The sequence below is a fragment of the Furipterus horrens genome, unplaced genomic scaffold (assembly GCF_987537825.1).
Source record: "Furipterus horrens unplaced genomic scaffold, mFurHor1.1.pri manual_scaffold_7, whole genome shotgun sequence".
In the NCBI taxonomy this organism is placed as follows: Eukaryota; Metazoa; Chordata; class Mammalia; order Chiroptera; family Furipteridae; genus Furipterus; species Furipterus horrens.
Genome location: NW_028327177.1, coordinates 22,338,086 through 22,356,084, shown reverse-complemented (window position 1 = coordinate 22,356,084; position 17,999 = coordinate 22,338,086). Strand labels below are relative to the sequence as shown.

The 17,999-nt window shown below is 42.7% G+C and overlaps 1 protein-coding gene across 1 annotated transcript; it reads right to left on the bottom strand.

Annotated features, from left to right (window-relative positions):
• Positions 1-575: 575 nt before the first annotated feature.
• ABRA (actin binding Rho activating protein) lies at positions 576-8,211 on the bottom strand. The gene is made up of 2 exons (XM_090283447.1): positions 7,494-8,211; positions 576-2,444 (listed from the first exon to the last, which is right to left on the bottom strand). Exons 1-2 carry the CDS (start codon positions 8,150-8,152, stop codon positions 1,940-1,942), a joined length of 1,164 nt encoding a protein of 387 aa, XP_090139573.1. The 5' UTR covers positions 8,153-8,211; the 3' UTR covers positions 576-1,939.
• Positions 8,212-17,999: the final 9,788 nt, after the last annotated feature.

The window sequence follows — 17,999 nt, the reverse complement described above, 5'->3', positions numbered from 1 at the left end:
CAAAAAAGATTGTAGATCTAAATGTGAAAGATTAGACAGTAGTGCTATTAATTTTAAAATATAGAAGAATATCTTTATGATCTTAGGATACACATAACATTTCTTAAGTGGAACACAGAAGCACTGACTGTAAAGGAGAAAATGATATGCCACATTATAATTTTAAGAGCTTTTCATCAAAAGATATCATTAAAGGCGAAAAGCAACTAACAGGAGCCCTAAATTTTCAACTGAATTTTTCTGTTAGTTTTTAGGATAAAAATCTGTCATATATCACTCATTTCCCGCAAAGGAAGCTTAACTTTCTGACTTCACAGCCCCACCTTATTCAGAAGAGTGTGAGTTAATGTAAGCTCTCTGAGAAGACTAACTCCTTCCTCAAATTCAATCAAATTGAACTTGGAATAATCTGTCAGTGCCTACAAAAACTAATATTGTCTAGAGTTGAATATGAGGAAACTCTTGAAGTCTTGGTCTAAATATTCCGCTGGTAACTAGAAGTAACCCAAGTTGCACTCTGTAATTTTGTTGTATTCCAAAGCAGTAGTAAAAATAGTAGTCTAAACACAAGAACAGGAAATACAAGAAACTATCTTTTATTCTTGTACCATAGCTTAAATTTTTAATACAGGTTCATGGTTGTGATAGAAGTATACATCTTACATGAAATTCTACTTATTAATATTGGTCATTAATTTGTAATTATTAAGACAAAAATGTACAAACCTTTAAGAAATTATTTGAACTTAAAAGTTTGAAAGAATCATACATGGAACAAAAATAATTCCTATAGCAGTTTAGTTAATATATTAAACTTAAAAATTATGAATGTGTTATTTTGAGGTATGATAATGTGACATTAATTTTTGTATTTAACACAAAAATGCTATATAATAGTAATTTTTATTGAATTCAGTAAGAACTAATCTCACATTTTAGTGTTTTTAGAATTGTACAGGGCACATTAAATCAGAAAAAATGACAGATTAGTGTCAAATTTCTCTTTGGCATCATATTAAACTATACTTTTTTTCACTGGCAGAACTCATATTGCTGTTTTATAATTTTCAGATATTTTATAAAGTTTGTTAAAGTATGAAGAAAACAAAAAGTCTCAAATCTTTCTAATTTACCAGTGATGCTATTAGGTTCTTCTACATGAATGTTGAACTTTATTGTAGAATTTTCTGTATTTCTATTTCACATTTCGGCATGAATGTAAGCAGCATGACATGGTTTTGAGACAAAATAAACCTGCAAGAAGTCCTACAAAGGTAGATAAATCTGAACTCTCACCTCTGCTTTGCTTTCATAGCAAAGCAGAACATGCTTTCTCCATTGGTTCTGTGACCACCAATAATGTCTGTTTTTATGTGATTTTCACAAATTACACAGAAGCACGGCTGACTTTGGAAACCTGTTAAATTATAAGCCCACAGACACATTTGAGCAATTTCTTGTGTGCCTGTTTTGTAAGGCATACTATGATTAAAATAATAGTACAAAGTCAAGCTTCTTAGAAAACTTTAAGTTTAGTTTTGCCAAACTTAATGGGATTTCTTTTCCCTAAAAAATGACATCATAATATGTTCTGCTGATATTTATCTATATTCAGCTTTTTTCTTAGATGTAATTATTTCGTTAAAGACTTGCAATAATGTCTGCAATGAATAGCCAAATGTTTTTGCCTAAAAGGGTAAGAGGTGGGAGTGACCTTGGAGGAATGGCAGTGTGAGAGATCCCTTAGGTCTCTTCCCCTGAAGGGTAAGTGGAATTTCAAATGTTTGTGTGTGCTCTATCAAAATCTTCAAAGTTCCTCAGAAATAGTATGCCAAAAAGTCAGTCATGTAAAAATTGTTTAATATGTATGAACTTCTTATAGAGCAGTTTGCATTTTAATTTTTACTAAGTTCGCATTTAGCATTAAGACAGGCGTGGGTCACGTTTGACTTCTGTTGCTGGGGGTTTGCTCGAGTAGAGTGATCACAACATGGTCATCTCGGCCTTGCCAGAGCATCTCTCCTTCGAAGTCAACCAGTCCGTGTTTCCTGGCACGCATGAGAATACCCACTACTTTATCTGAAATGCGAACGTATCTGTCGAAAAGATCCCCGAAAGTAACCTGGATCTTCCCGTCCCGTCGGTGGCGAGCCATCGTGCGGATGATGAAGCACATGTCCATGATTTCCCTGTAGATGTGCTCCTCCGCTCGCTTGGCCCTTTCAGCAGTTTTGGTTCCTTCCTTGGGCCGGCCGTAGCCTTCATCTCCCTTGTGTAGGCGCGTGGACATGGCCAGCTGATAATCAAACTCCTCGCTGAAAGGGTTGAGCTTCTGCGACTGTATGTGTTCATCAGCCCACTGCTGCCACCTCCCTTTCAGGCTGTGCACTTGGCTGTTTTGCCGTTGCAACTTGCAGTTGAGATTCTCTGTAAATCTGTTTGCCCTGAAGGAGAGAGAGTGAAGAATCAAGATACTGATAGTTTAACACACAGGTGTTGCTTTCTTATTGTATTTTTGCACATATGCATCTTAATGTAATTATCTGATTGTTTTCATTATAAAAAATATAAACACAATAAAGAAATTAAAAATGAAAGAAAACACAAAGTCCACCATTATTTTTAATTTGGTGTATGTCCTAGATTATTCTCTGGATAAAGGAAGGTTTTAAATGCTGTAAAGTAGTAGTAAATATTTTAGGAAAAATATATTCTTACACACAGGTAAGGTAAATACATGTATCTTAAATTGCGTGTTAATATTTTAGAACTGGAATCGTGTGTATTAAGGGAGTCCACTTCAGAAATCAGCTATTTTCCCCCACATACGGCCTACACCAGCACATTGTAATATTCACTCACATGTAATTTTCATATGTGGATTATTAATGAAAGCATATCAGTGATGTACCACAAATGTTAAAATACCAAATTGTATAGAGAGAAGACACATGCTAGTAATAGTAACACTTACTGAATGCTATGTGCTGACATTCTTCTAAATACTTTTTACTAATATTCCCACAACCATTCTATGATACAGATACTAGTGTGCTCATTTCACGGATGAGGAAACTGAGGCCAGAGGGGTTAAGTAACTTCCTTAAAGTCACGGAACTGTTGTTACGTGACAGAGTGGGATTTGAGCTAAAATTAAGCTGGCTCCAGAACCTGTGCACAACTACAAAGTACCCTAAACCAGTGTCAGACGTGGTATTCAAACACAGCTATCTGAGGCTCAAGTCAATGCTCCTGAGTTTCATGATGCCACTCAGCATGTGGGTGAGTTGTCTGTCAAATGTGTGTCTGTCCTTGCAATTTAGAATGGATGTATTAACTATTAAAAAAGAAAAAACAGCACTGGAAAGTGTAGACCAGTGGTGTCATGAGGACGCATGTCTAATTTTTTAATGAGCACAGTTTGTCTTTAAAACACTTTCCTGTCATTTCTGTATCTCTAATCTAGACCTTTCCCCCACATCTCTTCGCTTCACAAGTAAACATGTTCTGCTGGACTCTCTGAAAGTCAGAGCTCTGTATTCCTCATCCTCACGCGTGACCCACCGTTCCTCCTCCCCACCAGCAAGTGGCCTAGTGTCTGCAAACACTGGGACCAGTTGTAGAGCAGCGTCGCAATTGCTTAGGAGAAGGGCATGCTTGAACTAAGTGGCCCCTCCTACCGAAACTCTCACAACTCACTACCCAAAACCCAGGAGCAGGTCAGATGTGGGTATTCCTCACTATCCAAACCAAACTCACTTCCTGAAAACCGGTTATCCAAGTGCAGGAAGCTAATGGACGAGGAAAGGGAGGCAGGCGTCTTTGTAGTTAGCGTTGTTTTCAAACAAGACATGACATCCACTAGAGGGCAAACTTGTATTAATTCCCATGCTTAGTGTCTATCCTATTACAATAGAATTCAAACAAGAATTCAATACGCTGCTACATCTAACATTACTATTCTGTGTCGCCACGTGGACCAAAAGGATATGACAAAGTTAATTGGAGAAAAGCAGCAAACAAGAATTACACAGTTATTGAAGTTTAAGGAATTGCATCACATTGTAGTGAAACGGCTTTCTCTGCCCCGCTGCTCCTCACAGTCACCTCCCTCTCCGTAGACAGTCCCTGTTCTGCTGCCCAGACGGGGCTGCTTCATCTCATTATCAACGGAGAGCAAACACCTTATCTCCTTGGAACTCTTTAAAAAATCTCTAAGTGCTCAAATTGCTGGCCTTCGCTATTACACATTCTTGTAATACTCAAGCTCACTTTGGCACAGACCTCTTACCTACTTTGCCCACCCCTGTATATTGAAGGACTTTGCTGAGAACAAAGGCAAGAGTGTGTCTCAAACCCCGACACTTTGGGAGTTATTGGGATCCCGTTAATTAAGCTGACCCTTTGATCTCTATTTTATTCCTTGAGTCTGTTCTCTACTGAAACAGTCTAGCATAATGGTTAAGAACGCAAACTCTGGCATCAGCCTTACCCATACCACTTACTAGCTCTGTGATATAGACACATTTCTTAATGTCTGTGTGCCAGTTCCCTTATCTATAAAATGGCACCGTCATTCTCAACTGCTATTATTTTTACTGAATAACCCTTGGAGAAGAGGATAGATGGGAGATTGGCTCTTGAATATTTCACTATTTCTGTATGGGAGAGGGATCCAATTTCCTTTGTCTAGAGGAGCTAGACTGAGTAAGTCATGGCTATACAATCAAAATATTAAAAATTTTTAAATGAAATAGGAAATATCAACTGTATTCAGAGTAAAACCCCACTTAGCAAAATAAGGAATATCTCTGCTTTTTACCAAACCTGACCTGTGTTTTATCTTAACTACCAACAAAACACTCTTTCTACTTAAATATTCATGATTCATTATTTTCTCCCTATTGGTGGATGTGGGAAAAGAATGGTGTTTAATTAAAAATAAATGAAAACCTCTTTCCTATAGGCTTATTCTGTAATGCCACGTTAATTTCTCAAACAGTATTTAAGAGTCCCTTCAGGCAAAAAGTCCCGTTGGGCTTTTCAGCTGAAGCTTTCTGAGCACAGCTCGGATTACCACTGACATTCCAAGCTGTTGCTGCTACATACAACATTCTGGTACTGTATGTACTATAAGACTGAGGGAAAGGAACCAAAGAAGGAAAAAGAGATTTGATTCCCACTTCCCCTTGGCCAAGCCTGAGAGCCAAGCTCCTAGCACCTTGAAGGGCTGGGATCCTGCAGTTGGGCAGCTTATTAAGTAGCTCCTCTGAGTCCATTGCTTTACATAATTAATATAAAAATAACTAATTATCATATCTGTTTTTTAGATGAGGTCAAAGAGATTTAGGATTTGCCAGTGTAACTATGGCTCAAACCTCTTATTCAAAGCTTAAGCTCCTCTCCATCACATTAAGATGTCCATGTACATGTCTGGTTTCAGGAACCATGAGAAAGGTACTGAAGACAAGTCCCCACTTCCAGGTAAGACCATTTAGAGTTGAGGTCAAGAGGGTGGGCTCTGGAGTCAGAATGCCTGGGTTCAAATCCCTGTGGGCTGTGCAGTGTTAGCCACGTATTCCCTAATATTTCTTTGTCTCCTGTTCTCATCTATCGAGTGTGGATCATGATTATACCTACCCCATGAGAGTGTTGTGAGGATTGCATGAATAAACATGTGCCAGAGAAGGGTGCATGCATTGGAGATTGGCCCTGGCTCTCATTTCCCTGCCTGTTGCCAGTTTAGATGTGCTCACAGGAAGATCTTCACTGTGCCAACCTCAGTCTTTATTCTGTTGGGCTCTTATTATTCTCTTCCTAGTATGCACGTGTGCACGTGCGCATGCACCTAGACACATACACACTCGTACACACATACACATTCATCCACAGGCCAGATTGCAGACCGTGGTTCCGTATTTCTGGTAGAATAGTTATTTCTGATTGTGAATTCCTATATGAACGTAAGTAGAACAGAAATCCAAATCTCTGAATGCTTCTGGAAGGCACTGCATGCGAGTTGGCAGCATGACATTTGGAAACGGGCACATCTCAGCTTTGTCACTAACCTGCCAGGTAAACCTTGCCTCTGAGCTTCCGTACTCTCCTTCCTAAAATGCGATAACAGCCACTTCATAGGATTATAAGCACCTTTTCAAAGGGAAAAGCATGTAAAATGCCCGTAGTGCACACTAAATGCAAGAGGGATTGTTAAAATTGCCTAATTTTGCCATTTCGTTTTTCTTGGAAGCTTCCCAAAAACAGTAGTTGTAATCCTTTCAAAACACCTGTAAAGTCACACACTCTAAGGCAGCTCTTTGTCAAATTAGGTAACCAATTCTGTTCTTTACTTTCTGCTTGTTTCATAACATTTGAAAAACACATATAACTGTTCCCAGAGGAGTCAGTTTAAAGGCATTCATCACATCAGAGACCTTTCCCCTATTCTGATATGCTGCGGTTGTGGAGCGAGGTATCCTGACTTCCTGTTATGTAGAGGTAGAGTTAATGTCTTGAAAGAAAGCATGTGTATCTTGTCTGAATAAGTGTGGTAGTTTGAGTGTCTCTGTGTATTTCACATCTAAATAGTTACGGATTGTGGTATTTTAATTACCTCGCTTTAATTCCATTTCTCTTCACTTACAAATGACAAAATTTTTTCTGAAAGTTTGAAAAAGTGCTCAGTAGTAGACCCTGTATGAACAATAACAGCTTTCGTGTGTTGAGCGTATGTGGGGGGCACTGTGCTGAGTGTTTGGCAGCCTTACTCTTGTTTACTTCTCTCAATACAATACAACTTATCCCCGAAGACTGCTTCTGCCATCATTTTATAAAGGAGGAGATGGGCTGAGAAATATAATCAGATGTGTGTGTGGCAAGAACATTTAAGATCTACTCTTAGCAACTTTCAAGTATATAATACAGTATTGTTAACTAGAGTCAGGGTAGAGCTGGCATTTGAACTTGGGTCTCTCGGACTTCAGAACTTGCTCTCAAGTCAGATAGCAGCCTCCTCCCCAATTACAGGGACATAGAGATTCATGTTCCATGGGCACTATTTGGGTAGATTTGGCTCCTGATAAAACTTAAACAGATTTGGGACAAAGGAAAGGTATCTCCAATTGATCTACCATAAGATTTTTCTCTGCAGAGAAATAAGCCAATTTGCTACTCATCATACAGTTGATTTTAAAATTGTACCCAAAGCACTCACCACCCCTCTCTGGTAGCTTCATTTTTGTTGAGGCTAAAACTTGAGTGTTCGGTTCAAAGCAAATGGGGAAACGAACTAATGCAGGCCCTCTACCCAGATGCCGCAGTCTGAGCCTGGCGCCGCCCTCTTAGCCCCGGGCACGCCTTCCCCACAGGAGCCCCGTGCCTGCCCAGAGTGAGGCTCTCACCCTCCCGTGGGCAGCACTTCCCTGCTCTCTGGCTTCCTGGAGCTGCCTGGGGCTCAACAGCAACACAAGGAGCCGAAGGATGAATGCACTTACTGGGAGGGCAAGGGGCGTTTGATCCTGGCCACCTGCTCTCCGTCCTCCTCCGGCCTGTCCTCAGTATCGCCTCCGTAGCCGCTGTCCTCTGTGTCTATGCTGTCACTCCTCCCCTTGGGCTCATCCTGTTCCATCGCCTTCCAGCCTTTGGTCAGCTCAGACACCAGGTTGGAGCATTTTCTCCTCCGTGTCGGGGAGTCATGGCTGCGGAGGATGCGGTCGATGTCATCCTCTGGCTGCCCAGGTGCCGGCATGCCACTGTCCTCGTATCTGTGGCTGAGGTGGCTCACGTCTCTTCCTCTCTCATAAGCTTTGCTGACAACTGTTCTGGTCACCTCTTTCCTTTTGATGTGAGAGACCTCGGTGGCTTCCTCTGAGCTCTGTCCATCCCCATGCCCCTCTGGTTTTAGGGAGGGAAACTTTGGGGCACTCTGAGCTTTTTGGTGGGGAGTGGGGTGTGTCACTGGTTTAGGATCTTGGGGTGAGTCCTGGGTCCCTCCTGGCAGCCAGCCTGCAGGCTCCTGGCCCTGCTTGGTGCTGTTCTCATTTGCCCACTGCTGCCAACCTCGGGCCAAGCTGATCACCAGGGTGGCTCTGTGTACCTTCCGCAGGGTGCTCTTGGTTGGCCCCTTCTCTCTCTCTTTGTCTCCTGCAGCCATGCTACACTTCTCTTCTGTGCTGATAGCCTGGGCACTGGCTGAAATGAGTGGGGACCTGTGAGTGCCTTGGACTTAAATAGAAGCAGGGTGTGGGCTGGGAACAGAGTTTGGTGATGATGAAAGTATGTTAAGCATTTCTCACCAAGATGTGGTGTCTTCCCCCTGACAGGATTCTTTTTTTAAACCCTGAGGGCTCCAATTTCATCACAGCAGAGGGGCATGTCTGCTGTTACAGGACAGTGATGTGCTCACTCCCTTTCTTCTCCAAGTGCCAAGTGCCAGAGTGGAAATTACTAGATCTGATCATGCGGCCAACCTTGTGTGTTTCTTGACCTTAAAATATGGCCCTACCATTTATAGAAGCATAAAATATGTTCACAGATTGTACTAGGAACATTATAGGTGTGTTCTCATTTAAACCCCAACAGCCCTCAAGATAGCTCTTACTTAATAACCATTTTGTAGCTGAGTACAATGACATATAACTCCCTAAAGCTATAATATCTGAGATTCCAACCCAGATATATCTGCTTCAAAGCTTGTGCCTCTTCATTCTAGTCATCAGAGATCCTAAGGTGCCCTTTTCTTTGGTCTTCAGCTGTCTTCAGTACAGACCTTAGAAGTCACCTTGTCCAACCTTTATTTTCCAGATGAGAAAATTGAGGCCCAGATAAAGGGGATGACAACAGCTACTCTTTCCAGTCCCAGGTTTGAATTATTGCCTAAACAAATCATATTAAAAATAAGACAGCGATCAAAAGTCTAGTTCAGTTATTTTGTTAAACCTTCCAGTTAAGACCTACACACACATTGAACTTCATAGGTCATTATAACAATAAACCTTTTCAAATTGTTTGTTTAAAAAGAGCATGTAAAGACAAAATAAGTGAATGCTCTCAGAAGCAACTCCTGCCTGACCTTTTGTTTTTAATAACACAACCTTCCTTGCAGAAAAAGCCACTCTTTCAATTCTCAGAACAAAAATTCAGATAGTATAGTTTTTTTTGTTTGTTTGTTTTTTGTTTTTTTAAGGACTGCATAGATAGGTCATTTGGATAGAAAACGAACCATCTATGAAGTATACTAAACCAGATAAAAATGCTCAGAACTCAGCACACAAAATAAGACAAATACAATTTTTTTCATAGAGTAGTTATATAGACATTAATACTGTATCCTTTCCTCCAATCTTGACACATAGTTAACCATATTAATAGAAAACTGCTAAGAGCATAAAACAGGTATGAAAGTTAATTATTTCTGATAGACCCCTTCACTTAAAAAATTGATGTCAATCATTCATCATCTAGGTCATTTACCTGCTAGGATTAAAACAGTCTAGGAGATGACTTAATACTCTAGCTAGAAATCTGTCACATGTGTTTTCAGAGTTCCACATTATCTAATAGCGTTAACCGAGGTCCAACAATGCAGAGTCAAAATCCCTCTTGATTAATTAAGAGGAAATTGGATAACAAGGAAGGAAAACTGTTACTAGCAAAGACTGGATTTGAAATCTGAAAATCTGGCATTCTTTCTTGGAATGTAGACAGTGCAGATGGTTGGTTCCTGATAAGAATCCCTTCGTCACGCTTGGATGCCTTGAGAAGGGAGGGGTCCCTCAGACACTCAGGAGCTTAGTCCAGGATCCGCCTAATTGGCAATTTCCGAAGGGGTTTTTCTGCTTCCCTGGCCACACCTGCTCCACCTGCAGCTCTGAGAACAAACTGAGACAGTAAAATGGTATTAGTCTCTCATGGTTGCAGGCAGCTGCCTGGGGCCTAGGGCTGTCAACAATAGTCTTGGCAAAACACAGTGGCAGCTCCTGAAAGAGTCTGGTTATTCCTTCTGAGCTTTTGCTTCCATGGCAACTGTGGACCCTCATTCATACTTCTCCAGGGAAGAGTGAGTGCTCCTTCCCTAAGGCAAGGTCTGCACACTGCCTGCCCCGCATCTTCTAATGACTATAGAAATGTCCTATCTTCTTTCTGAACCCAGATCGAGGTGCTTGGGAGTGTAGTGTTCTTCTATTTTGACAGCAGATGTAAAGAATGAAAATAAAGTCTCAAAAACAAAGACATAGTGAAATGAGAAATAGCTTACAATGTGAGTGTCTATAAAACCATGAGATTAGAAACTGTACGTGAAGAGGCAGACCTGATTAATGAAGAAGTCATTACCACCTAAGAAATTTCTCATAAGTATGAAAGTGTTTTGAAAAAATATTAGTTATTATCTGCTGATGTGGGCAGTACTAGGGAAGGGGGGAGTTCTATTTATATACTTCTTTGCATAATACACTTAGCAGTCAGATAGAGCCAACCCTTCTAAACGGCTCTAAAACATTTAGAACCTAAATTTGCTCAAAGCTCATGTGAAGCAATAATTTTTATGAGCCTTTCTACATAAGCTAGTAAGTCCTTTACTTGTTTAGTTTCAGAAAATGGGGATGAATAGAGTTTAATGGGGAGCAAAAAGAGCTTCTGATTTCAATCGCATTTACTCAGCACTTGTGGAAGGTGTACACAGGGTGAGGCGCGACAGTAGACAGTGTGGGAGAGGGTATACAGCTGAACAAAACAGTCTAGCCAGGAGAAGGCATACATACGAGCCCCTTCAGTAGTTTCGAGACAGCTACATTAGAAATAAAAGTAAAACTTCATGGAATCATCGAGCAAAGAGTGACGGGTTTTATTGGAAGGACTTCACAGACGTGGAGATTTTTTATCTGGTCCTTAAAGATAAGGAGAACATTGCCAGGTGGAGAAAGGGTACTCTAATCTGAAGGAACAACGTGAACAAAGTTACAAAGGCATGAAAGCGCACTGTTGACACAGAGCAGAGATCCCAAACTCAGATGCCTGCACGGTCATGTGGCTCACTTAGGTGGGAGGCGAGTAGGGTACCAACACATCACGGGATCACGGGGTGGTTAGGTCATGTTTCAAGAGAAGTTAGAGATCTGGACTTTTACATGAACTTTTCCAGTTATTTAAATGGTAACAGTTAACACTCTCTCTCTCTCTCTCTCTCTCTCTCTCTCTCTCTCACACACACACACACACACACACTAGCACTATGGTGCTTTTAAGTCTCCCCTAGACCAAATCTATTTTGGGGCCCACAGTTGTGACCTTTAGAGAAGAGCATGCAGTGTTTATGGGGTAAGAACAAGGTACCAGGAAGCAGTGGGACATTGTAAAGAACATCTGGCTAAGGAATCCAGATGTTTTATCATATGGGGTTTGTTCCATCCCTGAAGGGTGAGGGTTAGGGTTAGGGTTACCCAGTAGACAGGGATTGGAGCTCAGGGGAAAGATCTGGGCTCTTACATAAACGAGGGCATCATTTTGGATCATGGAGACTAAGCTGTACCACGTCACAGAGTCAACAAAAGTTACAACAGGCTCAAACCCAGGCTCTCTGATGCCAGAGTTGGCTGTGAATGTGCCCTTACAAATTCCTTTTCTCCTCCTTGTGTCCCACCCCCACCTTGAAGGGCACAACTCCACAGCTTGTGACACCATGTCTAAACAAGAAGATCTAAATATAGAGTTTCTTAGCTCTGTCTTTCTATCTGAGCCTGTAAAACTTTCCTTTCCTTAATAGCCAAGTGCCTCTATGTGACCTCATGGAAGTGTTAGCTAACTCTACTTTGGTAATAATTTTGCAATATTTAAGTGTATCAAACCAACCCATTATACAGCTTAAATTTACACAATGTTATCTGTCAATTATATTTCAAAAAATCTCAGCAGCGGTGGGGAGGGGAGTATTTTTAGAAAGTAGTCTACACCCCCTAATTTATAACCTCCTATTCATTTCCCACCTCATTCCATTCACAATTCTGGTTGCTGCCCAGAACTCAGTTTAATCAAGGTCATGGATGACTTTCTTATTGCCAAGTCTCAACCTCTGTCTTCAATTAAACAGGACACAGATGCTCTGCAGACTCTGACGTACGTGTGATGACTGCTAACAGCGGCTAAGACTGGTTAGGATTCATCTGGCAGGAAGTCAAGAAGGATACTGAGAAGGCCTGGCAGCAGTGGGTTTAGAAGGATTTTGTAAAAGCACATCTTAGGCCAGAAAGAGGCTCATCCTCTAGAAAAAAAAAAAAAGCTACATGGCTTGTTTGCTATAGTGAGTCCAGAAATCTGGTGCCAGGGCTGGCAATAAAAATTCTCCTAAATGTGGATTTAAAGAGGTAAAGGCAGGAAGGGGATACAAGGAACTGTGTATAGAGGCACCACCTGTGCAGGTGACAATCCATCCGGTGGTACCAATAGGAGGTTCTTCGGAGTGTTAACACCTGGAAGCTATGGGGGTGACCTCATCCCACCCCTCCTCACAGGAACTTCCTTAAATGCCTAGTCGGAAAAATTCAACTTAATAACGTAAAAATTGTTTAAAAGGGTAAAATATCAACCCAAAGACACTTTAAGAAAAACATGTGGAAAAATACAGTAAACTTAACAAGAACACTCACCAGAAAAACATTGCCACTGAGCAGGTTAAAAATGGGACCCGTTAGCCACAAATTTAGACACAACCATCACCTCAGTGAAGAAGGAGGGAGAGCACAAAGCAGATATAATAATTCATGGGATAGATGGCAAGACAGTTACATAAATTTCTGTGTATTCATACAAATAATGGCACTCTAGCCAACAGTGCAAAAGTAAATAAGGAAACTTTCAGGTAAAGAAAGTTATCTGACGGAAAGCTACAAGTACATTAAATTAAAGAAGCAAGATGCAATATAATCTGCTTTTTGTAGTAAAGAAAAATCAGAATATATGTTCAAATTTCCTGCTCTGAAGAAGGATTCAGAGAAATCTAATTCCAGGATGGTAGGGGGAGGACATTTGCCTGGCTCACTTCCTTCACTTCCTTTACTTTAAGTCTTTGTTCGTCTCCCTTTTTGAAGAGCCTAACTTCGATTTCTCAGCCCAGGTGAGTGTGAAGGCCATGAAGACAGTTGTTTTTGTCTGTTTTATTCACTCATGTGTCCTAAGCACTGAGAATAGTACACAGCAGGCAGGCATGAGTGGGTGGTGGGAGAGGGAGATGCCACTGCATACCTTTGTATGTGTTAGTAATAAACTGATTTCAGAAGTAAAATTCAGGTTTATTCCTATTTTCGCCATTTCAAAATGTGTAAGAATCATGCTCCATTTCCATGACCACTTTTTGATCAAACTAGGGCTGAAAATACTGCTCTAAATTTTCCTGGGGCCACCTCTGTATCCTCCTACACGAGGGCAGGGCTCCTGATCCTGCTTCTCAGTCCTGAAAAAGAGTGATTTCAGTCTGGTTTGGCCCCTTTGCAAGGGACTGACTTGCCTCAGCCTCCTGTGCTGGCTTTCCGATGACTCCAGGCTTGCTGTCTCTACCGTCTCTATTCCCCCCCACTATGGACTGTTTCCACCGTCCAATTCGATACGCAGTCCCCAGACTGCAGGTGAGTATCGTGAATGTTAAGAGTACAGAGAGGGATGAAAGAGTGCCCATTTCTTCTCAGGGCTTATCACCTTGTCAGAGATTCAGGCACACTTGGTAATCACAGGGGCTCCACACGTTGTTAACCTAAGGATATTTTTTCCCCTAGGTCTGTATTATTTTGCTAGGACTGCTGTAACAAATTGCCACAAACTTGGTGCCTAAACACAAAAATTTTTTCTCTCAATTCTAGAGGCCAGAAGTCATAAATCAAGGTGGTGGCCTGGCCAGGCTCCCTCTGAGGGCTCCAGAGGAGGACCCTCCCTTGCCCTTACCAGCCTCTGGGGGCTCCAGGCATCCTTGGTTTGTGGCAGCATCATGCTAATCTCTGCCTCTGCCTTTCCTTGGCCATCTCCTCTGCGTGTGTGTCTTCCCCTCTTCTGTCTGTGTCAAATCTCCCTCTCTTGTATAAGGGCATGCCTTTGGAGTTAGGACCCACCAGAGAATCCAGGCTGACATCCTCTAAAGCTCCTCCAATTAATTACACCTGCGAAGACCTTTCTTCCAATACAGTGCTCAGAGATTCCAGGTAGTAGGATGTGGACCTATCTTTGGGGGAGCCACCATTCACCCCACTACAGTTTCCTTGCAAGGTGTCCTCTTTAGCATCCCATGGTGCTTTTAAGTCTCCCCTGTTTCTATCACGTAGGCTGACTTCGGATCAAGTTAAGCCCAGTGGTCAGCTCGCTGTGTGACCTTTGAGTATGTTACTTGCCTCTCCCTGAGCTCTCTCTCCAAAGGGGAAGTAGCGATAAGCCTTTGCCAGGATTGTTGTAAAGGTGGAACGGGGCACGAAGGCTCACTGCGGTTAGCACCCGGGGCAGCGGAGATGGAGGACTTTAGCCCTTCAGTGTGCAGCTCTGTCCTCCTCCTGCCTGCACGTCCCCAGGGCCAAGGTCAGCGTTGGAGACCTGCTCCAATCTCAGAACGCTGGCTATCCTCGGAAAGCCTTGCCCCTCGCTGGCAGGCAATTGAAAAAGTCCCTGTTTGAAGTGTTGCGTCGCTGGCAGGAGGTCTGAGTTATGTTAATTTCAGAACCCTCTGACAGGCTTACCTGCAGGCTTTTGTTCTGTTTTGTTTTTAATGGAGACTGGAGTTTACTCAGAGTCCAAGGAAGCTGTGTGGGGAAGTGTCCCATTCAGCACCTGTGTTATTAAACAATATGTGTGCCCCACAGGGAGACAGGGGAGGCTGCCTGAGCGCCCAAGTCCCTATAAGGGTCTAAGCAGCCTTTTTAAAAGAAGGTAGGTAAACAGCTCCCTGTCTGGGAGAGATTACTGAAGAGAAGCTTTCATGCAATATTTCTCTACTTTCTTTGTGAAAATTATTTTCCCCTACCAAGTCCAGGGAGAGTTATTTGTAGTTAAGATGTTTTCCATCTTTGTCTTTCCTTCAAAGTAAATATTTATCTTCAAAAACCACGGAATATTTAAAATCTGTACTTCCTTTTCTTTAAAAGGAAAATAGACCTCTGGCAAAACGCTTTGGTCAGGTAAAAATGCCCACAGAGGCTTGATGTAAAGAAGCAAGCAAGGAAGGAAGTTTTCTCATGTAGGGAGGGAGGTGGTGGCTGAGAATGTAAAGCAACACTGACCCCAGGCTGCTCAGCCAGTGGGTCGTGGGGCCCGGAGTAGACAGAGTCCTCTCCCCAGCAGCCTGCGTGCTGTCCTGGACAATCTGACCAATCTAAGGAAGTGGCTAAAAGCATAGGGACCGGGGCTCAAAATGCTGGTTCCTACCCCTCTGAGGTCTCGGTGGTCCGCACACCAGCCAGGGGCATCAGCATCACCTGGGAGCTTGTTGGAAATGCATACTCTCAGGCCCCACCCCAGACTTCCTGAATCAGACTCTGCACCTACCAAGACAGCCAGGTGATCGGCCGTGAGTGAAAGCTGCAGAAGCACCCAGGCAGCGCGGCAGGCAGACCCGCGTGACCCCCAGTCATTCCTGCCTCCTGTTGGGCGTGCCTTCGTGTAATGCCCCTCCCCTTCCATGCGGCTGGGGCTTGTGACTTACGGCCAGTTGGATATGACCAAGGTGAAGAGATTTTGTAGATATAATGTCTCGAATTGGTTGAATTTCAGTTAAAAGGGAGAGCACCCTTGGTGGGCCTGACTTTATCAGGTGAACAGCCCTTCAAGGAGGGACTGAACCTTCCCAGAGGTGAGAGAGTCTTCTTCCAGACTTGATGATACAAGGGGCCACATTAGAGAAGCCACGTGGTAAGGAAAGGCAGGTGGCGTCTAGGACCTGAGCACGGCTTCCAGCCAAAAGCCAGCAAAAAAGAAAAAGGAGAAGAAGAGGAAAAAAAAGAAAAAGGAGGCCCTGGGTCATGATGCTGCAAGATTTTTTTCTATCAATCACCTGTGTGACCTTGGAAGCAGATCCTTCCCCAGCTGAGTCTCAGGATGAAAATGCAGCCCCGCAGCCACGTTAAGACCCTGAGCAAAGGACCTTTAAGACATGCCCAGACTCTTGACCAGCAGAAACTGTGAGTTTATAAATAAATGTGTACTGCTTTAAGTTAAGTTTGTGGCAATTTGTTCTATCCATAGAGCGCCAGTACATCTACGACAATCTATTTACCCACTTTGTCTTAACTGGCCTAAATGTAAAAAGGGTACAGAATAGCCTGGGGTTACTGTGCAGATTAATGAGTAATATATACAAAGTGCTATAAATTGTGCTTGGTAAATCATCGTAACTGCCTAAAAAGTTGTATTATTATAGCATATAACTAATACAAAAAAGTATATGATTATAATTCCCTGTCTTTTGATGCTAGTGAAGTTTCAGTGACATGTAGCTGCCTTTAAAAGGATAGTGATATGGCCCTGGCTGGTTTGGCTCAGTGGATTGAGCGTCGGCCTGCAAGCTAAGTGTCGCTGGTTCGATCTTCCAGTCAGGGCACATCAGAGAAGGAAAACTCTGACTCCAAAAAACCTCCGCTGCCTTGCGGCATACCTCTTCAGGGGAAAGGCTAAGGGAGTAAACCCCGACAGAAAATCCGGAGCCGGAGTCCCTAAGGCGGTTTGACGTTGTAGTCAACACCGGCAACTCCTGCGGCGCACCTGAAGCCAAGCTGTATTGACTCCGTCTTTCCCTTGGATCCTTCAGCTGCGAAGAGAGGGGGGGTCTGCTGCATGGGCAACAGCAGACCCTCCATATCACCCTGCCCAGGCTCTGTAGCTTCAGCTTCACTGGAGAGGACACTCCAGCGTCATCGCAAGATGTCGATTCAACATGGGAGGAGACAGATACCGTGTCACTCCGGAGTCGGACTGCCCAGCCATTCTCGGCGGTGCAGATAGACTCTTAAGAAGCTACACCATCGTCTCTCGAGACGGACGGCTGCCGACGGATATGGCCCTGGCCATGTGGCCCAGCTGGTTGGAGTGTCATCTTATGCTCCAAGTGGTTGCGGATTGAATCTGTGGTCAGGGCACATGCCTAGGTTGTGGGTTCAGTCCCTGGTAGAGGTATGTGCAGGAGGCAACCAATCGATATTTCTCTCTCCCATTGATGTTTCTCTCTATATTCCTCTCTCTTTAAAGTCAGTGAATATATCCTCAGGTGAGAATTAATAAAAAAATTTTAATTAAAAAAAGGAGAGTGATATACCTTCTTTCTGTTGCAGTGCGTTTTATTACGTTTTCATCTCAAACTCTAAAAGTGTTCTGCTTGGAAAAGTTCCAACCTGGATAGCTGGTTTATGGGATCTGGTATTTGAAAAGCTGAACACCTTAACAAGGCTGCTGAAATGCTCCTGCTGAGACAGGAAGGGGACAGAGAAAAGACATGGCGTCTCCACATGTGCTTTAAAGCAGCATCTGGGGAGAGCAGAAATGTTATCAGAACGATTGCTCGAGGGTGCCAGGATTTCACTACATGGCCATGAAGCTTGCTGGTTATGGTAAGCTAGCCTCAAGCTCATAGGAGTAAAGATGAGTTTGTGATCTTCACTGAAAGATAAAGACAGTGTGCGAATGGAGTTAGATAAACCTCATGAATTGTTTGTAAGGGAGGGAGGACTAGTAACTGAAGTTTGAAATATCTACAAATAAGCCAACCTTGTCTTTCTGCAGCAATGATGACAGGACATGATTAAAGCAACATTTCACGTAGTCCAGACCCACCGGAAATTTCTAACATTATCTGGAGGTCTCCAGTGTCAAGAGTGGTTCTTAGGGAAGGAGGTGGGAGACAAAAATTCAGATGTTATTATCCGTCTCAAAGGCTGTTCAGAAATACTCCCTTAGGATATCTCAACCTTTATCCTATGTGAAGTCAAGCATTTCCCCTTGATGACCTTAACTCTTTGCATTCCTAATCCCTATTTTTCAAG